Raw genomic sequence first — 24,016 nt, forward strand, 5'->3', positions numbered from 1 at the left:
TATGAGGAAAATCTTTCTTTTAAAGCCTGTCATTAAGTCTGTGAAGAAAAGTTATGTCATCTGCATATAGCACAGCACTAGATCTAAAAAATAAGGGCAGGTCATTAATCACCATGAGCATTAGGAAATGGTAACGTGTTCTACATGAAATTTCTGAGCCAACATGGCCAACTTGCTTACAGTTCATTAGACAATATTTTAATAGACTCAGGCTGTTACCTCTAATTTTAAAGTCAATTTCTTCTCTAAGTGGTATGTTTTAAACATAGATCACAAAAAGCGACATGAGCAGCATCTTTGCCCTTGAAAACTTGAGGGGGTATCTGACTACAGAGTCTATGGCATCAAATGTTGACAGGTACTTCCTAAAACCATATTGTGCTCCAATAATTATTCCCATATTTTCAAAGCACATAGGAAGCTGATGGTAAATTATATAACCCAGTACTTTGGAAAAAGCTGGGACTATTGAAATTAGCCTGAAGTTTTAAGGGGAATATTTCTCTCCCTTTTTATATACTAGAACAACCCTAGAGTGTTTAAGCTCATCATTAAAAGTTTCTACAACAAGTTATAGGATAACAATAGAATCGATTATTTGCTTCAGCATATTGCAAGATATGTCATATATATCTACACTGCCTGATGATATCAATTGCTATAGTCTTCTCATGATGTAACCAGGTGAAAACCCGGAGAAAATAAAAATACTTGTATTTGTTGACAATAGACAATTTTATTAATAACTCTGATGAAGTGACCAGGTTTTAGTAATAGCATTTCCTACTTCTTCAATTGATTCATTAAAGATATCAACGAATTATTTTTGCCAAAGCACATTGTTTAGTCATATCTTTCATCTTTAGCACCACCATTTATTACTCTATATGCAGCTTCGCATTTACTGGAGGATATCTCAATACTACTGAAAATGTAAACTTGTTTGGATTCCACAACTGCTTTTATATACTCACTCCTATATTTAACATATGCTAATTTAGCATTGTTATTATTCAAGCTGTTACAAACAGAGCATTTAAGGTAGAATAGTATTCATTTAAGAGGTTGTAGTAGGCATTAATTCAAATAAGACATTCCATATAATAAGTGTCCATTTTTTCTATGTTGCAGAGATACAGCTGCTAGAATGTAACGCAAACAAATATTCACAGTAGGTGTAGCAAAGGCATATGATTAAGTTCTAAGATGATTTTCATAAATACCACCTTCGATATTAGTGCACTTTCAAAATATGTTGACAACACCATGTGTAGCTCTTTTAAGGTTATCTTCCATGAGGGCAGCACTATTCATAATCCAAACAATCAAATCAAGTGCTGTATTTATTGTTTCTTCACCTTTCAACCATCTACACAGGAAAAATCTAAATGGGTGAGGTCTTAGGACCATGGTAACAAAGAGATTTGACCATTTTGGTCAATCCACCTGCTGGAGAATGTTGCATTTGGATAATAAGTCATATGATGACTAAAATGTGCAGAGACCTTGTCAAATATGAAGAACACACCCAACCTTTCAGCCAAAGGAATTTCTTCCAAAAATGCTCGAAGCTCATTTTCAACAAAGTCTATACAATAATACCCTGTAAGACAGCATAAGCAACAACCGTTTGCCTGTCACACCACATCACACATTTAAAGAGAAGCATTCTCAGAAATGTGACTCCACAAAGGCACGTGAGTTTTTGTCAGACTACCGACGTAAGTTATGAGGGTTACTGATACTGTCACAAGTGAAAGTGGTTTCACCAGTAAATAGTACTAATGAGATTACTCAGTGAATCAGAATTAAGCAATGGCAAAATTACAACCATCTACCTTCAGCTCCCTCTCTAAGGTGTTGAATCCATGGTAAACAATCAGGGTAGAGGGCGTGCATATGTTATGTCCATCATATTCTTGCATGTGAAACATCAATATGTATAGAAATTCTGTAAGTGCTTGTCAAAGGACTGGTTTGGTTGGGTTGTTTGAAGGAAGAGACCAAACATCGAGATCATCGGTCTCGGGGAAGGACGTCGGCCATGCCCTTTCAGAGGAACCATCCCGGCATTTGCCTGGAGCGATTTAGGGAAATCACGGAAAACCTGGATCAGGATGGCCGGACATGGGATTGAACCATCGTCCTCCTGAATGCGAGTCCAGTGTGCTAACCACTGTGCCACCTCGCTTGGTCAAAGGACTGTGTTCCGCCAACAGCATGATGTCTTCTACTACATCCACACTGTGCATTTGAATATTCAGATAAAATATAACTGCTGGGAACTGTATCAGTCTCAAACACTCTGGAATCTGGTACTCTGTCATTAGGAAATCTTCTACCATATTCTCTAGAAGCAACAGCAGCATTTCCATCACAGGACCTGTGAACAAATACCATATCGACAGACATGGTATCTGTAAATACTTGACAGGCTTAAACGATAGAGTAGATTTCACCAAAAAATCACAATCACAGTTGAGAAACTCAATTATGTGATATCAAACAACACTTCATAACTTGAACTTCAAAACAAAACAACAATCCATAAATAAAGTGATAGTAACTCGATTATCGACATGTGTCAGGCTCCAGCTCTCAGCTGACACATGACTACAGAGGGGCAAGTTAAGTGTTTATCCTTTTCTATGTTTTTTGTCATAGCATATTGACTAAATTTCGTGCATTTTTTTACTGTTTAAGAAATTTAAACTCACATTTTTGTAAGTGTAAATTCATTCAGTCAGTAGTGCAGTAGTTGCTCACTAAACAGCCAGTTACATAGCTCATTAACACAACTGCGTCCATTGGTGACACATCAGGAGGGTAGCAAGTTGCATATCTAGAATTCTGTCTGCTTTTACATCTACATCTACATCTACATTTATACTCCGCAAGCCACCCAACAGTGTGTGGCGGAGGGCACTTTACGTGCCACTGTCATTACCTCCCTTTTCTGTTCCAGTCGCGTATGGTTCGCAGAAAGAACGACTGTCTGAAAGCCTCTGTGCGCACTCGAATATCTCTAATTTTACATTCGTGATCTCCTCGGGAGGTATAAGTAGGGGGAAGCAATATATTCGATACCTCATCCAGAAACGCACCCTCTCGAAACCTGGCGAGCAAGCTACACCGCGATGCAGAGCGCCTCTCTTGCAGAGTCTGCCAGTTGAGTTTGCTAAACATCTCCGTAACGCTATCACGGTTACCAAATAACCCTGTGACGAAACACGCCGCTCTTCTTTGGATCTTCTCTATCTCCTCCGTCAACCTGATCTGGTACGGATCCCACACTGATGAGCAATACTCAAGTATAGGTCGAACGAGTGTTTTGTAAGCCACCTCCTTTGTTGATGGGCTACATGTTCTAAGGACTCTCCCAATGAATCTCAACCTGGTACCCGCCTTACCAACAATTAATTTTATATGATCATTCCACTTCAAATCGTTCCGCACGCATACTCCCAGATATTTTACACAAGTAACTGCTACCAGTGTTTGTTCCGTTATCATATAATCATACAATAAAGGATCCTTCTTTCTATGTATTCGCAATACATTACATTTGTCTATGTTAAGGGTCAGTTGCCACTCCCTGCGCCAAGTGCCTATCCGCTGCAGATCATCTTGCATTTCGCTACAAATTTCTAATGCTGCAACTTCTCTGTATACTACAGCATCATCCGCGAAAAGCCGCATGGAACTTCCGACACTATCTACTAGGTCATTTATATATATTGTGAAAAGCAATGGTCCCATAACACTCCCCTGTGGCATGCCAGAGGTTACTTTAACGTCTGTAGACGTCTCTCCATTGAGAACAACACACTGTGTTCTGTTTGCTAAAAACTCTTCAATCCAGCCCCACAGCTGGTCTGATATTCCGTAGGCTCTTACTTTGTTTATCAGGTGACAGTGCGGAACTGTATCAAACACCTTCCGGAAGTCAAGGAAAATAGCATCCACCTGGGAGCCTGTATCTAATATTTTCCGGGTCTCATGAACAAATAAAGCGAGTTGGGTCTCACACGATCGCTGTTTCCGGAATCCATGTTAATTCCTACAGAGTAGATTCTGGGTTTCCAAAAACGACATGATACGTGAGCAAAAAACATGTTCTAAAATTCTACAACAGATCGATGTCAGAGATATAGGTCTATAGTTTTGCGCATCTGCTCGACGACCCTTCTTGAAGACTGGGACTACCTGTGCTCTTTTCCAATCATTTGGAACGTTCCGTTCCTCTAGAGACTTGCGGTACACGGCTGTTAGAAGGGTGCAAGTTCTTTCGCGTACTCTGTGTAGAATCGAATTGGTATCCCGTCAGGTCCAGTGGACTTTCATCTGTTGAGTGATTCCAGTTGCTTTTCTATTCCTTGGACACTTATTTCGATGTCAGCCATTTTTCCGCTTGTGCGAGGATTTAGAGAAGGAACTGCAGTGTGGTCTTCCTCTGTGAAACAGCTTTGGAAAAAGGTGTTTAGTATTCCAGCTTTATGAGTGTCATCCTCTGTTTCAATGCCATCATCATCCTGGAGTGTCTGGATATGCTGTTTCGAGCCACTTACTGATTTAACGTAAGACCAGAACTTCCTAGGATTTTCTGTCAAGCCGGTACACAGAATTTTACTTTCGAATTCACTGAATGCTTCATGCATAGCCCTCATTACACTAACTTTGACATCGTTTACCTTCTGTTTGTCTGAGAGGTTTTGGCTGCATTTATACTTGGAGTGAAGCTCTCTTTGCTTTCGCAGTAGTTTCCTAACTTTGTTGTTGAACCACGGTGGGTTTTTCCCGTCCCTCACAGTTTTACTCAGCACGTACCTGCCTAAAACGCATTTTACGATTGCCTTGAACTTTTTCCATAAACACTCAGCATTGTCAGTGTCGGAACAGAAATTTTCGTTTTGATTTGTTAGGTAGTCTGAAATCTGCCTTCTATTACTCTTGCTAAACAGATAAACCTTCCTCCCTTTTTTTATATTCCTATTAACTTCCATATTCAGGGATGCTGCAACAGCCTTATGATCACTGATTCCCTGTCCTGCACTTACAGAGTCGAAAAGTTTGGGTCTGTTTGTTATCAGTAGGTCCAAGATGTTATCTCCACGAGTCGGTTCTCTGTTTAATTGCTCGAGGTAATTTTTGGATAGTGCACTCAGTATAATGTCACTTGATGGTCTGTCCCTACCATCCGTCCTAAACATCTGAGTGTCCCAGTCTATATCAGGTAAATTGAAATCTCCACCTAAGACTATAACATGCTGAGAAAATTTATGTGAAATGTATTCCAAATTTTCTCTCAGTTGTTCGGCCACTAATGCTGCTGAGTCAGGAGGTTGGTAAAAGGAGCCAACTATTAACCTAGCTCGGTTGTTGAGTGTAACCTCCACTCATAATAATTCACAGGAACTATCCACTTCTACTTCACTACAGGATAAACTACTACTAACAGTGACAAACACGCCACCACCGGTTGCATGCAATCTATCCTTTCTAAACACCGTCTGTGCCTCTGTAAAAATTTCGGCAGAATTTATCTCTGGCTTCAGCCAGCTTTCTGTACCTATAATGATTTCAGCTTCGGTGCTTTCTATCAGCGCTTGAAGTTCCGGTACTTTACCAATGCAGCTTCGACAGTTTACAATTACAATACCGATTGCTGCTTGGCCCCCGCAGGTCCTGACTCTGCCCCGCACCCTTTGAGGCTGCTGCCCTTTCTGTACTTGCCTGAGGCCATCTAACCTAAAAAAACGCCCAGTCCATGCCACACAACCCCTGCTACCCGTGTAGCTGCTTGCTGCGTGTAGTGGACTCCTGACCTATGCAGCGGAACCCGAAACCCCACCACCCTGTGGCGCAAGTCGAGGAATCTGCAGCCCACACGGTCGCAGAACCGTCTCAGCCTCTGATTCAGACCCTCCACTCGGCTCTGTACCAAAGGTCCGCAGTCAGTCCTGTCGATGATGCTGCAGATGGTGAGCTCTGCTTTCATCCCGCTAGCGAGATTGGCAGTCTTCACCAAATCAGATAGCTGCAGGAAGCCAGAGAGGATTTCCTCCGATCCATAGCGACACACATCATTGGTGCCCACATGAGCGACCACCTGCAGATGGGTGCACCCTGTACCCTTCATGGCATCCAGAAGGACCCTTTCCACATCTGGAATGACTCCCCCCCGTATGAACACGGAGTGCACATTGGTTTTCTTCCCCTCTCTTGCTGCCATATCCCTAAGGGGCCCCATTACGCGCCTGACGTTGGAGCTCCCAACTACCAGTAAGCCCACCCTCTGCGAGCGCCCGGATCTTGCAGACTGAGGGGCAACCTCTGGAACAGGACAAGCAGCCATGTCCGGCTGAAGATCAGTATCAGCCTGAGACAGAGCCTGAAACTGGTTCGTCAGACAAACTGGAGAGGCCTTCTGTTCAGCCCTCCGGAATGTCTTTCGCCCCCTGCCACACCTCAAGACGAACTCCAACTCTACCACAGGTGAGGGATCAGCCTCAATGTGGGCAGTATCCCGGGCAGCCACAGTCGTAGTCCGATCTGGGGATGCGTGGGACGAGCTGGCCGTCCCCGACAAACCCCCATCCGGACCCCCACAGTGATGCCCATTGGCAACAGCCTCAAGCTGTGTGACCGAAGCAATTTATAGTTTGCTTCTTCAGTTTGTCTTGCTAGGATGTGCGCACACAGTGTGCGGATGCAGAAGGAGCTGGCCGCAGTTTGTGAACTGCTGAATGCGCTTTTGGCTGTGGTCAGTCACCTTCAGGCTGCTGCCTCAGAGTGTAGCAGTGGCGGAGAATCTGGGATATCACATGGGACACTTCAGATGTCACTTGTTTTTCCTATGGGCTCTGCTTCAGCGGCACCACCTAGTGCATGTAATGTTGTGGATCCACCCTCACAGGAGGGTGAGTGGCGGGTGGTAACACGTTCGCATGGCTCGAGATGAGAGCCAATGAGGAGACTGGCCGCCTGGCTTCCCTCATTCATCCTGTGAGTGGACAGGTAGCTGTTCCTTCAGCAGGGTCCGAACAGGCACACAGGGGCAGGGGTTTATTAATTATTGGCAGCTCCAATGTTAGGCATGTTATGGAGCCCCTTAGGCAGAAAGCTTTCAGGGCTGGAAAGAAAGAAAATGTGCACTCAGTATGCTGCCGGGGGGTCTCATCCGAGGTGTGGAGGCAGCCTTGCCTGTGGGTATTGGGAGTGCAGGGCACAGTCATCTGCACGTTGTGGCTCACGTTGGCACCCACTACACCTATCGCATGGGTTTTGGGGTGATCCTCAGTTCTTATAAGCAGCTGGCGGAGGTGATGAAGACTGCTGGACTTGTGTGCAGGGTTCAAGCAGAGCTCACAATTTGCAGCATTGCTCCCCGAGTTGATTGGGGTCCTTTGGTTTGGAGCTGAGAGGAGGGTCTCAGTCAAAGGCTTTGTCGACTCTGTGACGGTCTTGGCTGCAGATTTATAGACCTGTGTTATTGTGTGGGGATTTGTAGGACTCTCCTTGATAGGTCAGGGGTGTACTACACAAAGGAAGCAGCTACTCAGGTAACAGAGTACTTATGGAGTGCACATGTTTTTTTTTTAAGGTTAGGCAGCAGTTTGAGGTGCTCGAATGAACACTCACCAGTCAATATGCAGCAAGGGAAGGCAAACGGTATTTAGAATAAAGACACTTTGACTGTCAAAGATATGTGAGTGGCTCGAAGACTTCTTAAATAATAGAATCCAGTATGTTGTCCTCCATGACAAGTGTTCATCATAGACAAGGGTATCGTCAGGACTGGCCCTGGAAAGTGTTATAGACCGCTATTGTTCTCTATATACATATTGTTTGCTGATGATGTCATAGTGTACAGTGAGGTGTCAAATTTGAGTGATTGTAGAAAGATACAGGACGACATAGACAGTTGGTGTGATGAATGGCAGCTACCTTTAAATGTGGGAAAATGTTAGTTAATGCGGATGCGAAGGAAGATCAAATCTATAATGTTCTGATACAGTATTGCAAAGTGATATAAGATGGAACGAGCATGTTAGAACTGTGGCAGGGAAGGTGAATGGTCGACTTCGGTTTATTGGGACCTGTAAAGGAGACCGCATATAGGACACTGGTGTGACTGCTCAAACTTTGACCATAATTCCTCTACATCCACCTTACTAGAACTAAGTGATGTCAGTTCACTGTCTAAGTGAGATTCTAATAACTGCTTATCTGCTCTGTCTAGCAGAAACACTCTCCTAACCTTCTTAACTGATTTATCAACTTTCATAGTTACAGAATGACATCATGATGGCTAGTCCCTGTTTTTGTACTGACATTGTCAATTAGGTCATTTACTGATAAAATTTGACAGTCACTGCTCTGTACTGCTCTGGTGTTTGGGATCCATACCAGATTGGACTGAAGGAAGGTATCGAGGCAATTCAGAGGTGGATTGCTAGACTTGTTATCGGAAGGTTCAAATAACGCTACAGAGATGTTTCAGGAACTCAAATGGGAATCCCTGGAGGGAAGGCAATGCTCTTTTTGGGAAACACTATTGAGAAAATTTAGAGGACTGGCATTTTACACTGACTGCCAAATGATTGTACTGCCACCAACATACATTGCACGTAAGGACCACAAAGATAAGATATGAGAAATTAGGGCTCTTATGGAGGCAGATAGACATTTTAAGCAGACAGACATTTTTCCCTTGCTTTGTTTGCAAGCGGAACAGGAAAGAAAATGACTTTTAGTTGTACTAGTTACCCTAAGCCATGCACCATATGGCGGCCTGTGGATTATCTATGTAGATGTGAAATGAAGACTTATCTTTATAGCTGTATTTCTGTAACCAATAACAATGAGAAACATGTTATAGTGAATGTTTTATATGAATGAGTCTACATTGCCACTTGCTAAAATATTTTCTATTCTTGATTAATCATTTTGTATATTATACAACATTACATGGTTTTTCAAATTACTAACACGTTTAGTGTAACATGGAGTTTGCCTGTTTGGAACCTTAGTTTTGAAGTCTTTGTCAGTTACTCCACACTTTCTTACGAGAATAATATCACTAAACAGTGTTAAACTGCTTCAAAAATCCTTCTGAGTATTACCTTGGGTGACAAATAATTTAAAGTATAATGTGTATCACCTCAACACCGGCGAAATCAGTCTCTCTTAGCATTACAGAGTCTGAGCATTTTATCATCTGTTACAGGTCTGGTGAGCACAATGTTCCAGACAGGCCTACTTATACTACACTTATCAAGAGGGAAGGAACATGCATGTACAATTTATTATAAAGAGCTATGATCAGGAAATGGAAACACTATCACATCACATGATTCTACCATAGTTTCAAAACTGACAAAAAATAATCTAAACACACATGATCTCTTGTAGCCCTATTATTGATACAATATAAATTTTAGTTATAGTAAGTTTTCAGGTGAGTGAAAGTACACTTATCTGTTTTTACATTAATATATGCATTCAAAGCGCCTCCTATTACAGTAATGTAATGTATCCATCTAATCTCACTCAATACAGTTATCATCATCTCCAACTTATCTAATGAAACGTGGATGATTCCCTTTGATGATCTATACAAGGGTACAACCACTAACATAAAACTGTGAACAACAGAGCCAGTAGCTGTAACAGTCTGTTCACCACACAGGTACTCTGGATCAAATATAATGACTGAGTAACCAAATGATTGGCTTAAATGAATTGCCATATCATCCCTTATTGCAATTTTCCTCAATAACTATTTGTTATACTATAGTTATCAAATATAAGAAGTGTAAGTTCATTCGCAGTAGCCCGAAGTTCACTCAAGCAAAAAGTATCACACTGATTCTCTAGTGCAAAACTATTTACAATAAACTACAGTATTTATTATTTATTTCTTAATGTTTAAGGCAGAAACAAATGTAATTCTTGAAATTTTCCCAGGTTACAGAGTATCCCTTGAAGTTGGGACTGCAGATGGATTAAGTCAACTTCTTGTCACGATATTTCGGCTGGCAACTGTTCAGCCATCTTCAGACAAGTGTTTTGCCCCAGAGCTTGTTAGTTCACATCGCTAACTTTATACCAAAAATTGGTGTGGAGATACATGCACAAAAGGAACCACTACATGTTGTGTCTGATGGAGACAGCCTTGCAAAGGAGCTGGAACACCTAAAATCAGTGTTCGAAGGTAATGGATACTCTCCACATCAGAGCAGCATGGCTTTAAGGAAGAAGAATGTGATCACCCACAATATTAAAGAGTAGAAGGAGCAGTTCAAGTCCAGAGTGTTTTTCTCATGCATTGGAATTATTTCGTTGAAATTTAGCAGTATCTTAAGAAAAGGTTACGTTAAAGCAATCTTCCATCCACCTAGAAAGATTTGTGATCTTCTCAGTTCAGCAAAGAATAATATGTGAGGGCTGGAATCTACACAATACCTTGCCAGTATGGCAAAATCTACATTGGTCAGAAGACGCGCACAGTGTGTGAAAGATGTGCTGAACATGACGGCCACAATCTCCTTTTACAGCACAGTAAGCCAGCCATAGCCAAGCATTGTATCTTTATAGGACATTCCATGGATTATTCAGTCATGGAAAGCTTAGAGCCGGACGGAGTGGCCGTGCGGTTCTAGGTGCAGTCTGGAGCCGAGCGATCGGCCTCGGGCATGGATGTGTGTGATGTCCTTAGGTTAGTTAGGTTTAATTAGTTCTAAGTTCTAGGTGACTGATGACCTCAGAAGTTAAGTCGCATAGTGCTCAGAGCCATTTGAACCATTTGAAAGCTTAGATTCAACATAATCCTTCTGGGATTCAATTATTAAGGAATTTGTGGAAACACTTTCGCAGAAGATCTTATTAATTGTGACTATGGCTTTCAACTGGATAAGGCATGGCACCCGGTGATTTCTTAAGCAACCAGTGGAAATACATTTGGTGGTATTAATTGTGATGGTGACTTTCAACTGGATACGACATGGAACCCAGTGATTTCTTTAATTCCTTCAGAAAGAAAACATTTTATGACTAGAGACACATCTGGTGACAATTTTATTAATTCTGACATCCAAATCTTAACTCCATGAGTATGCATTCTGACAGGGAGTGCGCATGTAGTATCACCATTAGTCGTGTGCCTGCATGTTATATATGGAGTAATATTGGAAGAGGGCATGAAACTTGACGGAGTTCGCTCACGTATCAGCTGCTTCGCTTTTGTGTCTCCGTGTCAGTTTTTGGTATAAAGTTAGCAACATGTATGATCAAATTACACTGCATAAGACTCATCTAAAGATGGAAGATAGCTGAATGAGTGTCAGCCGAAATATCATGGCAAGAAGTTGACATAGTCTGGCGGCAATCCTGAAACTTCATGGAATAAGGCAGAAATGTTTAAGAATGAAATTCTTATTCCTTACAGACTAATAACAATTTTAGTTTCCAAATGACAAATTAAAACTTCAATGTATAAATACTGTACAAGGATTATTAAGGCAAAAATCATGTAAGTATTAAACAAATAGAGTTCTGCAGTATGGAACTAAAGTTCTGTCAGATACAATTAATTTATTGATACTTACTCTTTAGACTGTGTACAAGGATTGTCATCAACCCACAGTGTTCTTAAACATGGTAAGTCTTGAAGATAGCATAGTTGGTTGATATCCGATATCAGATTTTTTCTTATAAATAACTCTGCCAAATTTTTGCAGTACTGCATATCTATCAGGGTGGATATCTGATTGAAACTGTAAAAATAAAAAGATATAAATAGCTTTTACTATATAAATGAAGAATACTGCAAATAAGAATTATACTGTTGACAGTTACTGTACAATAAAAATGAAAATACTTGTTGGCTTTTGCCAAAGACAATTTATTTATTTATTATTTTTTACAAAAATTTTAAGTATCATCTCACATCACAATAAGATGGCATGGAAAAAAAGTAAAAATAAATTTTTTGTGGAAATAATTAACTAAAAGTATGTAGTACAAAAGTATAATCTGATATGCAAAAACAACCTGGATGGGGGGAGGGCAAACCACAGTATCTGTGGTGTGTGACAGTTTCAGGGGGGTGGGGGGCGCCAAATTCATATTCTTGAAGGAAAAAACCTTCTTCTACATCTACATCTACATTTATACTCTGCGAGCCACCCAACAGTGTGTGGCGGAGGGCACTTCACGTGCCACTGTCATTACCTCCCTTTCCTGTTCCAGTCGCGTATGGTTCGCGGGAAGAACGACTGTCTGAAAGCCTCCGTGCGCGCTCTAATCTCTCTAATTTTACATTCGTGATCTCCTCGGAAGGTATAAGTAGGGGGAAGCAATATATTCGATACCTCATCCAGAAACGCACCCTCTCGAAACCTGGCGAGCAAGCTACACCGCGATGCAGAGCGCCTCTCTTGCAGAGTCTGCCACTTGAGTTTGTTAAACATCTCCGTAACGCTATCACGGTTACCAAATAACCCTGTGATGAAATACGCCGCTCTTCTTTGGATCTTCTCTATCTCCTCCGTCAACCCGATCTGGTACGGATCCCACACTGATGAGCAATACTCAAGTACAGGTAAAATGAGTGTTTTGTAAGCCACCACCTTTGTTGATGGGCTACATGTTCTAAGGACTCTCCCAATGAATCTCAACCTGGTACCCGCCTTACCAACAATTAATTTTATATGATCATTCCATTTCAAATCGTTCCGCACGCATACTCCCAGATATTTTACAGAAGTAACTGCTACCAGTGTTTGTTCCGCTATCATATAATCATACAATAAAGGATCCTTCTTTCTATGTATTCGCAATACATTACATTTGTCTATGTTAAGGGTCAGTTGCCACTCCCTGCACCAAGTGCCTATCCGCTGCAGATCTTCCTGCATTTCGCTACAATTTTCTAATGCTGCAACTTCTCTGTATACTACAGCATCATCCGCAAAAAGCCGCATGGAACTTCCGACACTATCTACTAGGTCATTTATATATATATTGTGAAAAGTAATGGTCCCATAACACTCCCCTGTGGCACGCCAGAGGTTACTTTAACGTCTGTAGATGTATCTCCATTGATAACAACATGCTGTGTTCTGTTTGCTAAAAACTCTTCAATCCAGCCACACAGCTGGTCTGATATTCCGTAGGCTCTTACTTTGTTTATCAGGCGACAGTGCGGAACTGTATCGAACGCCTTCCGGAAGTCAAGGAAAATAGCATCTACCTGGGACCCTGTATCTAATATTTTCTGGGTCTCATGAACAAATAAAGCGAGTTGGGTCTCACACGATCGCTGTTTCCGGAATCCATGTTAATTCCTACAGAGTAGATTCTGGGTTTCCAAAAACGACATGATACGTGAGCAAAAAACATGTTCTAAAATTCTACAACAGATCGATGTCAGAGATATAGGTTTATAGTTTTGCGCATCTGCTCGACGACCATTCTTGAAGACTGGGACTACCTGTGCTCTTTTCCAATCATTTGGAACGTTCCGTTCCTCTAGAGACTTGCGGTACACGGCTGTTAGAAGGGGGGCAAGTTCTTTCGCGTACTCTGTGTAGAATCGTATTGGTATCCCGTCAGGTCCAGTGGACTTTCCTCTGTTGAGTGATTCCAGTTGCTTTTCTATTTCTTGGACACTTATTTCGATGTCAGCCATTTTTTCGTTTGTGTGAGGATTTAGAGAAGGAACTGCAATGTGGTCTTCCTCTGTGAAACAGCTTTGGAAAAAGGTGTTTAGTATTTCAGCTTTACGCATGTCATCCTCTGTTTCAATGCCTTCATCATCCCGGAGTGTCTGGATATGCTGGATGATGACAAGATTGACTGTTATAACGCGGAAGGAGAAGAAACGGGGACATCACACAAATTATACAGAAGAATATGATGATTCCAAATTTATATACAAGTTGCGTACTACTACTGCTACTACTACTACTACTTCTATTATTCGATCTCATGCTTGAGAAACTGGAGATTATGGATGAAATGTGAAACTATTTCCTAATATAAAACTTTTTGCTTCTAGTAGGCCTACTAGGCATTTTATATGGGTACTCCGTGGATTATATTCTGTAGTGTTATCTGTGTAAATGAGGTATATAAAAATGTACCATTTGTGCCAGAACAGTCTCGCTTATTTGGCGTGTGTTAAAACTGCTGCAATATTAAAAGCCCTATTTCGTTTTATCTAGCATACAGTGACAAAATAGACGTAGTCAAATTGAGAAACCACACCAGTCTTTGGTATTAATCGTATTAATAGCTTTTTCAGTATTAGACAACGGCATTTTGATTTTTCATGTACCAAACGTTTGACGAACTTTGATGAGGTAATAGATTCTTTCGCAGAAAGGAAAGCACGCCAGGTAAAGCTGAAGCAAGATTAGAGAGAAAAAAATTGCAAGATTAGAGAGAAAAAAATGCTGAGACCTAAGAATCGAAGAAATGTGTGCTGTCTTGTTTGTCTCTTGTCTTTATGGCTTCCTATGTTTATGTCACACAAAAGAGAAAGTTATTAGAAAATAGGCAATAAAGAGTGCAAATTTTCTGAAGATTTCTTATTCTCCGCATTACAAATAATCCCACCCAGTATTAATTGTGAGTTTTTTTTTTAAGGTGGAGGGGGAGGAGTAGGATGTCAAACTGGCCGACTGGGGGCAAGACAAGACATTTTAATTTGCACAGCCCTGAAAATAGGTTTGATGGCTTCCATTACAAAATATACACGTTTGAACTCCACAGAGCGAAATACAGTGATGTGTGATAGAAGAATGCTGTGTGAAGAGGTGTGGCACTGCACTCTGGCACATGTAAGACCAAATAACATGTCTTACATTTCCTCGGACATATATATTTCATATAACTCTTCAGAAAGATGTGCGCTAAAAATGAACATATTTTCGAAAAATCAATATTTTTTTATTTATTTATTTTTTAAATTTCTGACGTCCTATCTCAAACGCTCGAGTGGGGGGGTGGGAGGGGGGGGGGGTGCATAGGGCGCCACTGTCAAATTTTTGCCACGGTCCGGAAATATTGTAGATCCGGCGCTGCCGAGGGATCAACCACAGCGAGAGCAATCCCATCCGCATTCAACCCCCACCAACCCTGAAGACTGTTATAGAGCAAAGAAAGATGGGAAATTTGGAACACTAACGGTGAGAATGCTAAAAACATAACTGACATCACCTGGACCATAAGTAGTACAATGCAGATGAGAGAAAAAGGAAAAGCACAAGATGGGCGTCACCGGGTCTCTGCATGCGATGGGAGCCATTCCACCCACAGCTATTCTACCCCAACCCATAATAATCAAGATCTTAGAGAGTACCCAATATTGAACAGTGTGCTATCCCTAAAATAGAATCCCGCGTCTGGCCATCCTGATTTAGGTTTTCCGTGATTTCCCTAAATCACTCAAGGCAAATGCCGGGATGGTTCCTTTGAAAGGGCACGGCCGACTTCCTTCCCCTTCCTTCCCTAATCTGATGAGACCGATGACCTTGCTGTCTGGCCTCCTCTCCCCAAAAACAACCAACCAACCTAAAATAGAACACATGGTGCATCAGAAAACGTAGCAACTATAAGACTAAATGAGGGACTGCAGAGGCAGCTGGCAAAGGTTGCAGGGTCGAGGGTCCCCCAGCCCTAGCATGCAGTGGAAGACACCCCAACCACCCTGCCCCAAAAGATAGTTTCAAAACCTTATATCTGAGAATAAAAACCACTTTCATGGGCAAAACAGGGAACCAATTCAACTGTCCATGAATTGTCCAACAATATTACAGGCCAAGAATTCAGAAGACCATGCACAAGGATATGAGCTGCCGTCTGTAAGGCTGCATAACCAGAATGTCAGGATGCCTCATAGCATAAAATAAAACTATGGGTTAGTCTTGCATGACTGATGCTAAGGTGACACAGGACAGTGGATTCGTTCCAGGAGAAATGGAAGGAGGAGAGCCACAGAGCAGTACTTCCCTTGGTAGTGTAGTGTTTGCTAGAGGGGCAATAGCCCACCAATTATCTTTTTCCATCTCCAACAGAGCAGAAGCCTTATTTGCAATCGTAAATCCACACCTGAGATTCACAAAGCAAATGTGATGTGAGAAATTCCTTCTCTAGCCACATGGTTGGCCAGTTCATTCCCTGGGATACTCACATGACCTGGAACCCAGAGAAAGACAGCTGAGCAGGCAGCACTACTAAGATCACAGAGATGGTCATGAACAGCAGAATCACAGGGTGACAACAGCAACAGTGATCAATGGCCTGGAGACTGCTCACTGGGTCACTGCAAATCAAAATGACTTCAAGGAAGGCTTGTTTAACAAAATGTAGGGATCTGTTAATGGCTATCAGCTCCACTGTAAAATCATTACACGTTCTTGGCAACGAATGTGTTTCCTGACTGCCTGGAGACATAAAAGCGTATCCTGTCCTATCCAAGCTTTAGAACTGGCAGTTTAGGTGATGGTAGTAACCTACTACTCTTGGAGAACTGAAGGAAGCAGATGCTGAAGGTCGTGGGGCAGCTGATACTTTAGAAGCACAGAATTGAATGGTGGTCTTTTTCGTGGCCTGGGTATCAACAAGGAGGGGAGTGGGGGTATATCAAAACATAGGGTGTACATTCTAAGGAGCTTAGGCCGAGATCCCAGCAGAGGGCTGCAAGGCACATTCCAACTGGTAATCCCATCCACGGGCAGGTGTCAGAGGATTCAATGCCCTTTGTATGCAAAAAGAAAGTGATAATTTGGATGATGAGGAAATTGTTAGATGGTAAGTGAGCAACAGTAAGTACCATCGGAGCTGAAGAGAGAAGATTCCCACTTCAGCAAGGATGCTGTCTATGGGACTAGTCTGGAAAGGCACCTGTGGCTGGTCAAACACCATGATGATCGACTGGGTCTAACAGTTTCGAAGTTGAAGGTGCCACTGAGCCATAAGCCTGGCAACCACAGCCCAGTCGGGCCGTGACCAGGGCCTGGTAAATATGGAGTAGGGTAGCACAATCCGCACCCCAAGAGGTGTGGGCAGGGAGGCAGAGAATGTTAAGCTTCCGCATGCAACTAGCCTTCAATTGACAAATATGAGGGCAACCAAGTCTGCTTTTAATCGAAGAGAAAGCTCACATAAGGTATTGAGTAACAGTGTCCAAGTACTGGGTACCCAAATAGTTTTCTGGTTCAGGACAGACCATGGTACGAAGACATGAATGTATGATACGCATTTTTGCATGAGAGAATTGGAAACCATGAAAAGGGTCAAAGCTGAGGTCCTTCAGATGGTGCCTTGGAGCTGGTGTCCAGCAAAGTCCATGGAATAGGAGCTCTACCAAATGCAAAATCATCAACATACAGTACGAGGGTGACTGGTTGCTCGACAGAGGTCACTAGCCCACTGATGGTGATGAAGATTGTGACACTCAGCACAGAGGTCTGTGGAACACCATTCTTTCGGGCCCGTGGAGTGAAGTACCAATCTGGAATGTTTGAAGAAAGCCTGGGATTACTGTTTCCAACCTAACCAGCTGGTCAGTTGTGAGTTGTCCCTCCTGGAAACCACACTGATAAGGGCATAAAACGCACCGAGACTTGAGAATCCAGCACAATCTGCAGGTAACCATCCTTTCAAGCAGTTTGCAGAGCACGTTGGCGAGAGTAACTGGTTGGTATCTGTTGAGAAACATTGGGTATTTGCCGTGCTCCTGGATTGGGACAGTGATACTACCTTGTCATTGTGAAAGGAAAACACCTTCCAACCAAATACAGTTGAAGACCCTGAGTAGAGGGAGACTTTGAGTAACTTTGAGGTGTCTTTACTCTGATTGTGAATTAAATCAGGGCCTATGGCTGTACTGTGAGACAAGGAAAGAACCTGAAACAGTTCCCAGTCAGTGAAAAGTTCATTATGTAATTCGGCTGGGGTGGGGGGCGGTGAAACATAGGTGAATGTCTTCAACTTCTTTCTGTGTTAGAAAGGTAGCCACATACAAAAAGATGCACACATTGTTGCAAACTGGGTCACAAGGTATTCAGTAAGAACCAATGCATTGGTACAAAGACCACACTGAAGAACAAGACCCAGAAACGTTATTTACTTTTGATGGCCCAGAAGACTACAGAGCTAGGCCCACATGTGTGAGGGAGAGACATACTTTCCCAAAGAGGAGATTTAGCACTCCCAGCTTTCCTTTTTGCTCCAGTTAATTAGATAGCGAGCCTTAGTGCAAAGCTGCTTAAAAGTGACGAGGGCGGCCTGTGAAGCATGCCACTTGAGACGTTGCACAGCCCTACAACGAACCTGAATTGGTGCTGTAATGTCTTTGGTCCACGATGGGACTTGTTGGTGGCAGAGTGTGCCTGCATAAAGAGGAATAGCAGTTCCAAAAGCACAGGTGATAGCATCAGAGACGTCTCACACAACCTTGTTGATGCAATCTGGCAAAGAAGGAGTGAAGGTAACAGCAGATGCATACAACCGCCAGCTGGCTCTATGAAGAACCTAACAAGGTGGCAAGAAAGTGACAAGATTACTGGGAAGTGGCAACGGTCACACAATCGTAGTGGAGTGACCAGTGTAATGAAGCCGTGAGACTAGGGGAAGAGAGTGTAAGCTCAATAGCCAAAAAGGTGCTATGAGTCGTAGTGAACTGGGTAGGAGTACCATCATTGATGAGGCACAGTTCTCGATCGGAAAGAAGAAGGTCAAGCAGGTGGTCCGTATCAGACGAAGTGTTACTTCCTCCTCAGGGGGTGTGGTGTGCATTTAAATACTCAAGTAGGAGAAAAGAGGAGGGAGAGGGAGCTTTTGGATTAAGGTGGTCATCTCAGAGAAAGTAAGTGTCCTGTCTGGAGGCTGGTGATGGCTGGGGTAGTTTACACTTGCACCACTATTGCTTCTATTTACTATGGAGTGTAAGCTCAATAGCCAAAAAGGTGCTATGAGTCGTAGTGAACTGGGTAGGAGTACCATCATTGATGAGGCACAGTTCTCGATCGGAAAGAAGAAGGTCAAGCAGGTGGTCCGTATCAGACGAAGTGTTACTTCCTCCTCAGGGGGTGTGGTGTGCATTTAAATACTCAAGTAGGAGAAAAGAGGAGGGAGAGGGAGCTTTTGGATTAAGGTGGTCATCTCAGAGAAAGTAAGTGACCTGTCTGGAGGCTGGTGATGGCTGGGGTAGTTTACACTTGCACCACTATTGCTTCCTATTTATTATACATACACTGACTATACATACACTGACGATGTATGTGCAAACCAACGAACAGACTCCTCCAACTGCCCTCCCAGATCCAGTACGATTCTGACAGAATGCACAATCACAGATCATTGGAGAATGGACATCAGAGAAGAGAGTTTCTTGGAGAGCGACACAGACTGCAAAATAAGAGGAATTTAGTAGCTGCAGTTCCAGCAAGTGACAGTAAGATCCATTACAGTTCCACTCAATGATCTTATTATGGGTGTCCAGGGTAAGCGTGAATGGGCCAGGAGGGCTGGCCATGGTCCAAGATAACTTTCTGTCACCAATGGGGGGCTCTGACACACCCAGGTCCACCGGAGTAACCTTCTTCTTCTAACTTTTGGTGGCTGAGATCCTTACAAGAGCTTATAATGCTGTAAATGAGGGGTCAGATAAAGAGTGGACAGCTCTGGGACTCACAAACTGCAGCTCCTTCAGTCACTGCCTGCTGTCAGACCTTTGATCTGTAGGTTTCAGGAAGAGGGGTCCCAAGAGGGAGCCCTCTCACTGACATGCAGCACAGGATAAGCTCCTTCTCTGGCCAGGTGTAGGAGGAAGTGGTTCCTGAAGATGTTGCCATGAGAACCACAAGAGTGGAGGGCAGTGCTAGATCTAGCTTGGATAAAAAATGAAGTGGGGGTTGACACCAGTGACGTCTGCATAATCATTCATCATGTCGACAGAATGCAGATGTTCATATGTTTTCTTGACTCAGTATATGACAAGCAGTCAGATGATTTATATTCTCATATTTCCTATATATATATATATATATATATATATATATATATATATATATATAAAATGGTTCTGTCATCATAAAAGTATTTCCATCTGTTCTAGTACACACCATGTAATGAGTAATTGTTTTGCTCCAAGTCATCTGGTTTGCGTCTTCTCCCATGTGGCAGCCAAGGTAGGGAAAGCACTGGAATTGTAACTGTCCAACGTTGAAGTATCTAAACCTGTCTGGTGATATGGACCAATCAGAAAAGACATTCTCTTTGTTCAGTGTGATATGTTTCATGTGCAAAACGCCCACCTTGTTGTCTGCCACCTACTACGGTGAAGGGCTCTCTCCACAGGGGCCAGCCTGCTGCAGCAGGTCATCTGGTACAATGGCCATTGCCAGGAGTCCAGATGCTCCAGGAAGACTGGCATCTACTCCTTGGCATGCGTGGGGAGCTAGCAACTCAGGCATCCGATGTGTGAAACCTGTGTTGTCAAGAGACTCTACCGAAAGTGTACGTAACAACACCACCATGTACAGTTGGCTACCACGTTGACTTCTGACTGCGTATATGAATCTGCACAATTATTGTGCACAGAGTGTCATCAACACAGTAGGCGGAAGGTGCTATTTAAGGTATTCTTTCCGAATCGGTCCACACTACAGAAAAATTTTGAAAATTGATATCAAAAATGGAAGTGGACCAAAATTACTTCAGCCAAGAAGTGATGTAAGGTAAATGAATGACTATATCAATGAAAGAAAGCAGAAACTAGGGGAATAGCTAGGTCTCATCGAACGTTGTCACCATGAGAAAAGGATAAACGGAGATGGGAAACTCCAGCACAAGAAAGTAAGTAGGTGCTGCAATTTTTTGGGGCTCCTCGCTCACCACGGAGAGGCTCACGAAAGAGTTGAGAGACCACTGAGCGGTGTAGTTGTTTAGCATAATTTTATGGTGGTGATAATTATTTCAGAAATCTTAAATTTTTGATGGGTGTTTTAACCGTAAGGAGAAACAAACTTCAGACAAAGTTTTTATGTTATTCACTCATAAAGTGAAATCGAGATGTTCTCAAAAGATCGAGGAAGCAATGAACATGCACCTCTCGATAAAACAATGTTCTCAGAGGTCAGAAAGATACAATTTCAATGAAATGTGTGTATATGTTATTGTACATCTGTATCTTCATAGGAGCTCACACACTTACCAAATATACATTATGTATATCTCAATGTGATGTGACCTTTTGCCTTTCCAGGACGAATATATGTCAAATAGCACATGCGGGGATGCCTATTTCTTGTCTTCGTTGTCCATTCTACACCTTAAATAAATTTCGTAGCGTATATTTAAAAGGGGATTCTGCATTTTGCAATTTTACACCCTAATTGGGTACACATAATAAAAAAACTTTGTGTTGTTTACAAAAGTAGAAGGCATTTCTTCCAAATGAATACCTAATACAGACATTCACAAACTTAGAACAAGTCACACCCCACAATATTTTTTCAGATTCCTGCATGCTGAGATCCAAATGTTGCTGAACATCATAGACGCGTTTGAGCATGATTCATGAAGAATGTTGCCAAAACTTCATTTGCTGAAGCTGGATTTCCAAACTGAGTGTCATGCTTGGGAATTACCTCTGTGTATTTACATTTACATCTGCAGAATAAATTATTTAAGCCAGCAGAAAAAAACATTATGCACTGTTTTCTACACCTACATACTGCAACCCACTTGAAGTGCATGGCAGAGGGTACGTCCCATTGTACCAATTATCAGAGTTTTCCCCGTTCCCTCTACATATGGAGCGCGGGAAGAATGTTTAAATGCCTCTGTGCATGCTGCAACCAATCTAATCTTATCCTTATGTTTGCTATTGGAAACGACATGTAGGGGTTGGAGGATGTTCCACAGAGACATCGTTTAAAGCCCATTCTCGAAACTTTGCTGGTAGACTTTCTCAGGCAGCTTCCATCATCTTCAAGTCTGCCAGTTCAGTTCTTTCAACATCTCTGTTACACTCTCCCATAGGTCAAACAAATATGTAATCATTCGTGCTGTCCTTCGTGCGTTCAGTATCCCATTACTTATAATTAGTACGGATCCTACCATTTGAACAGTACTCTAGGATAGGCCGCACGAGTGATTTGTAAGCAATCTTCTTTGTAGGCCAATTATATTTCCTCACTATTCTACCAGTAAACCAAAGTCTGATAGTTGCTTTACTCATGACTGAGGCTATGTGATCGTTCCATCTTATGTCCCTACAAAGTGTTACACCCAGGCATTTGTACGAGTTTACCGATTCCAACTGTGACTTGTTGATACTGTAGTCACATGACACGACTTTTTTCGTTTTGTGAAGTGCACAATTTTACATTTCTGAACATTGAATTCAAACTGCCAATCTTTGCACCACTTTGAAATCATATAAAGGTCTGATTGAATATTTGTATAGCTTCATTCAGATGGTACTTCATTGTAGATAAATGTATCGTCTGCAAAAAGTCTGAGGTTAATATTAATATTATCCGCAAGATCATTAATATAGAACATGGACAACAAGGGCCCCAACACATTTCTCTAGGGTACATCCAAAGTCACTTCTACATGTTTTGATGACTCTCCATCGAAGATAACATGCTGCGTCATCTCCAGCAAGAAATCCTCAATCCAATCACAAATTTCGCCTGATGTCCCATACTAATGTACTTTTGATAAAAAAAGCGTAGGTGTAGTACTGCGTCAAATGCTTTTCGGAAATCGAGAAATACTGCATCTACCTGACTGTCTTGATCCGTGGCTTTCAGGATGTCATGTGAGAAAAGTGCGAGATGGGTTTCACACGATTTTATGTTCCCAAAATTATGCTTTTTGGCGTGGAGGAGGGCGTTCTGTTCAAGATATCTTATTATGTTTGAGCTCAGAATATGTTCTAAGATTCTACAACAAATGGATGTCCAGGATATTGGACTAAAGCTTTGTAGCTCACCTCTGTTACCTTTCTTATAGACAGGTGTGACCTGTGCCTTCTTCCAGCTACTGGGCACGGTTTTTGTTTGAGGCATCTACAATAGATTATAGTGAACAGAGAGGTTAACTCAAGCTAACGACACCATTCACACAGCTTGCGACAAAAAATTTTGTTTGTACAGCCTAGGGGTCATGCTATTTGGGTCGAAGCGGCGATCTACCGAAGTTTGGGAAATCACTGACGGCGGCCGGAGCTAGTGGCAGGCTGTTCGCATCCCCACATAAGGAAACAGCCTCCACTGCTGCCCACGGATCTAAGCTCCCACGCAGGACACCGGCGGCCTCCAAGCTGGGCGTGCCCGCGTCGCCTATCTGGACGTTCCTACTCGCCACACAACGTCGGGTAGGCCGTTCGTGACCAGAGGCTTACGCACTCTCGAACGTACAGCGGCAAATACGACTGAACCTGAGCTTTCGTTGGTACTCAGATTTCACTCTTTGCTGTCATGTTTCGCAATCGGTGCGCTGGTGATGCGCTATTTGGTTTCGTGCTGCTTTTTCTGTCTTAAATGCAAAGACCGTTCAAAACTACTTTAAACGTCAAAATTTTGTAATTTATCTTCCTTGCAAATGTAGTTCGTTTTTCAAAGATTCTTATCCTGGACAGCCGTTCGTTCGCTCCACATTTGATATTACGAGGTTGTTCCTTTCATTTTTTCCAGTCGTTGCTAGTGGTAGTTCAGAGGGTGTTATACATTTATAAATGACTTTTGAGACAACGTACATTCATTGGCTCTACTTGGTAATCATTTTACTTCTGTCTCTAATCACACCACAAAATTAGGATCTTTCTTTCCTCTGCGGGAATATATCCTTATGGTCTGTGTGTTTCAGAAGTGAACAGACATACGTCACGGAGTGATACTTTGGACCGTAGTGATGAGAGAACATAAGCTTTATGCTTGAATGTACACATCAATTGATATTCCTTCACACGATTATTGTTTATGAGTTTGGT

The 24,016-nt window shown here is 42.3% G+C and overlaps 1 protein-coding gene across 1 annotated transcript in view; it reads right to left on the reverse strand.

Moving 5' to 3' along the window:
- The window catches only part of LOC126469585 (uncharacterized), a 328,341-nt gene that overhangs the window by 142,749 nt on the left and 161,576 nt on the right, over window positions 1–24,016 (reverse strand). Inside the window, exon 3 of the mRNA XM_050096702.1 lies at window positions 11,610–11,777. Within this exon, the coding sequence (XP_049952659.1) occupies window positions 11,610–11,777 (168 nt within the window). The remainder of the gene's footprint in view (window positions 1–11,609; window positions 11,778–24,016) is intronic.

Source organism: Schistocerca serialis, chromosome 3, assembly GCF_023864345.2.
Source record: "Schistocerca serialis cubense isolate TAMUIC-IGC-003099 chromosome 3, iqSchSeri2.2, whole genome shotgun sequence".
NCBI classification, from domain to species: domain Eukaryota; kingdom Metazoa; phylum Arthropoda; class Insecta; order Orthoptera; family Acrididae; genus Schistocerca; species Schistocerca serialis.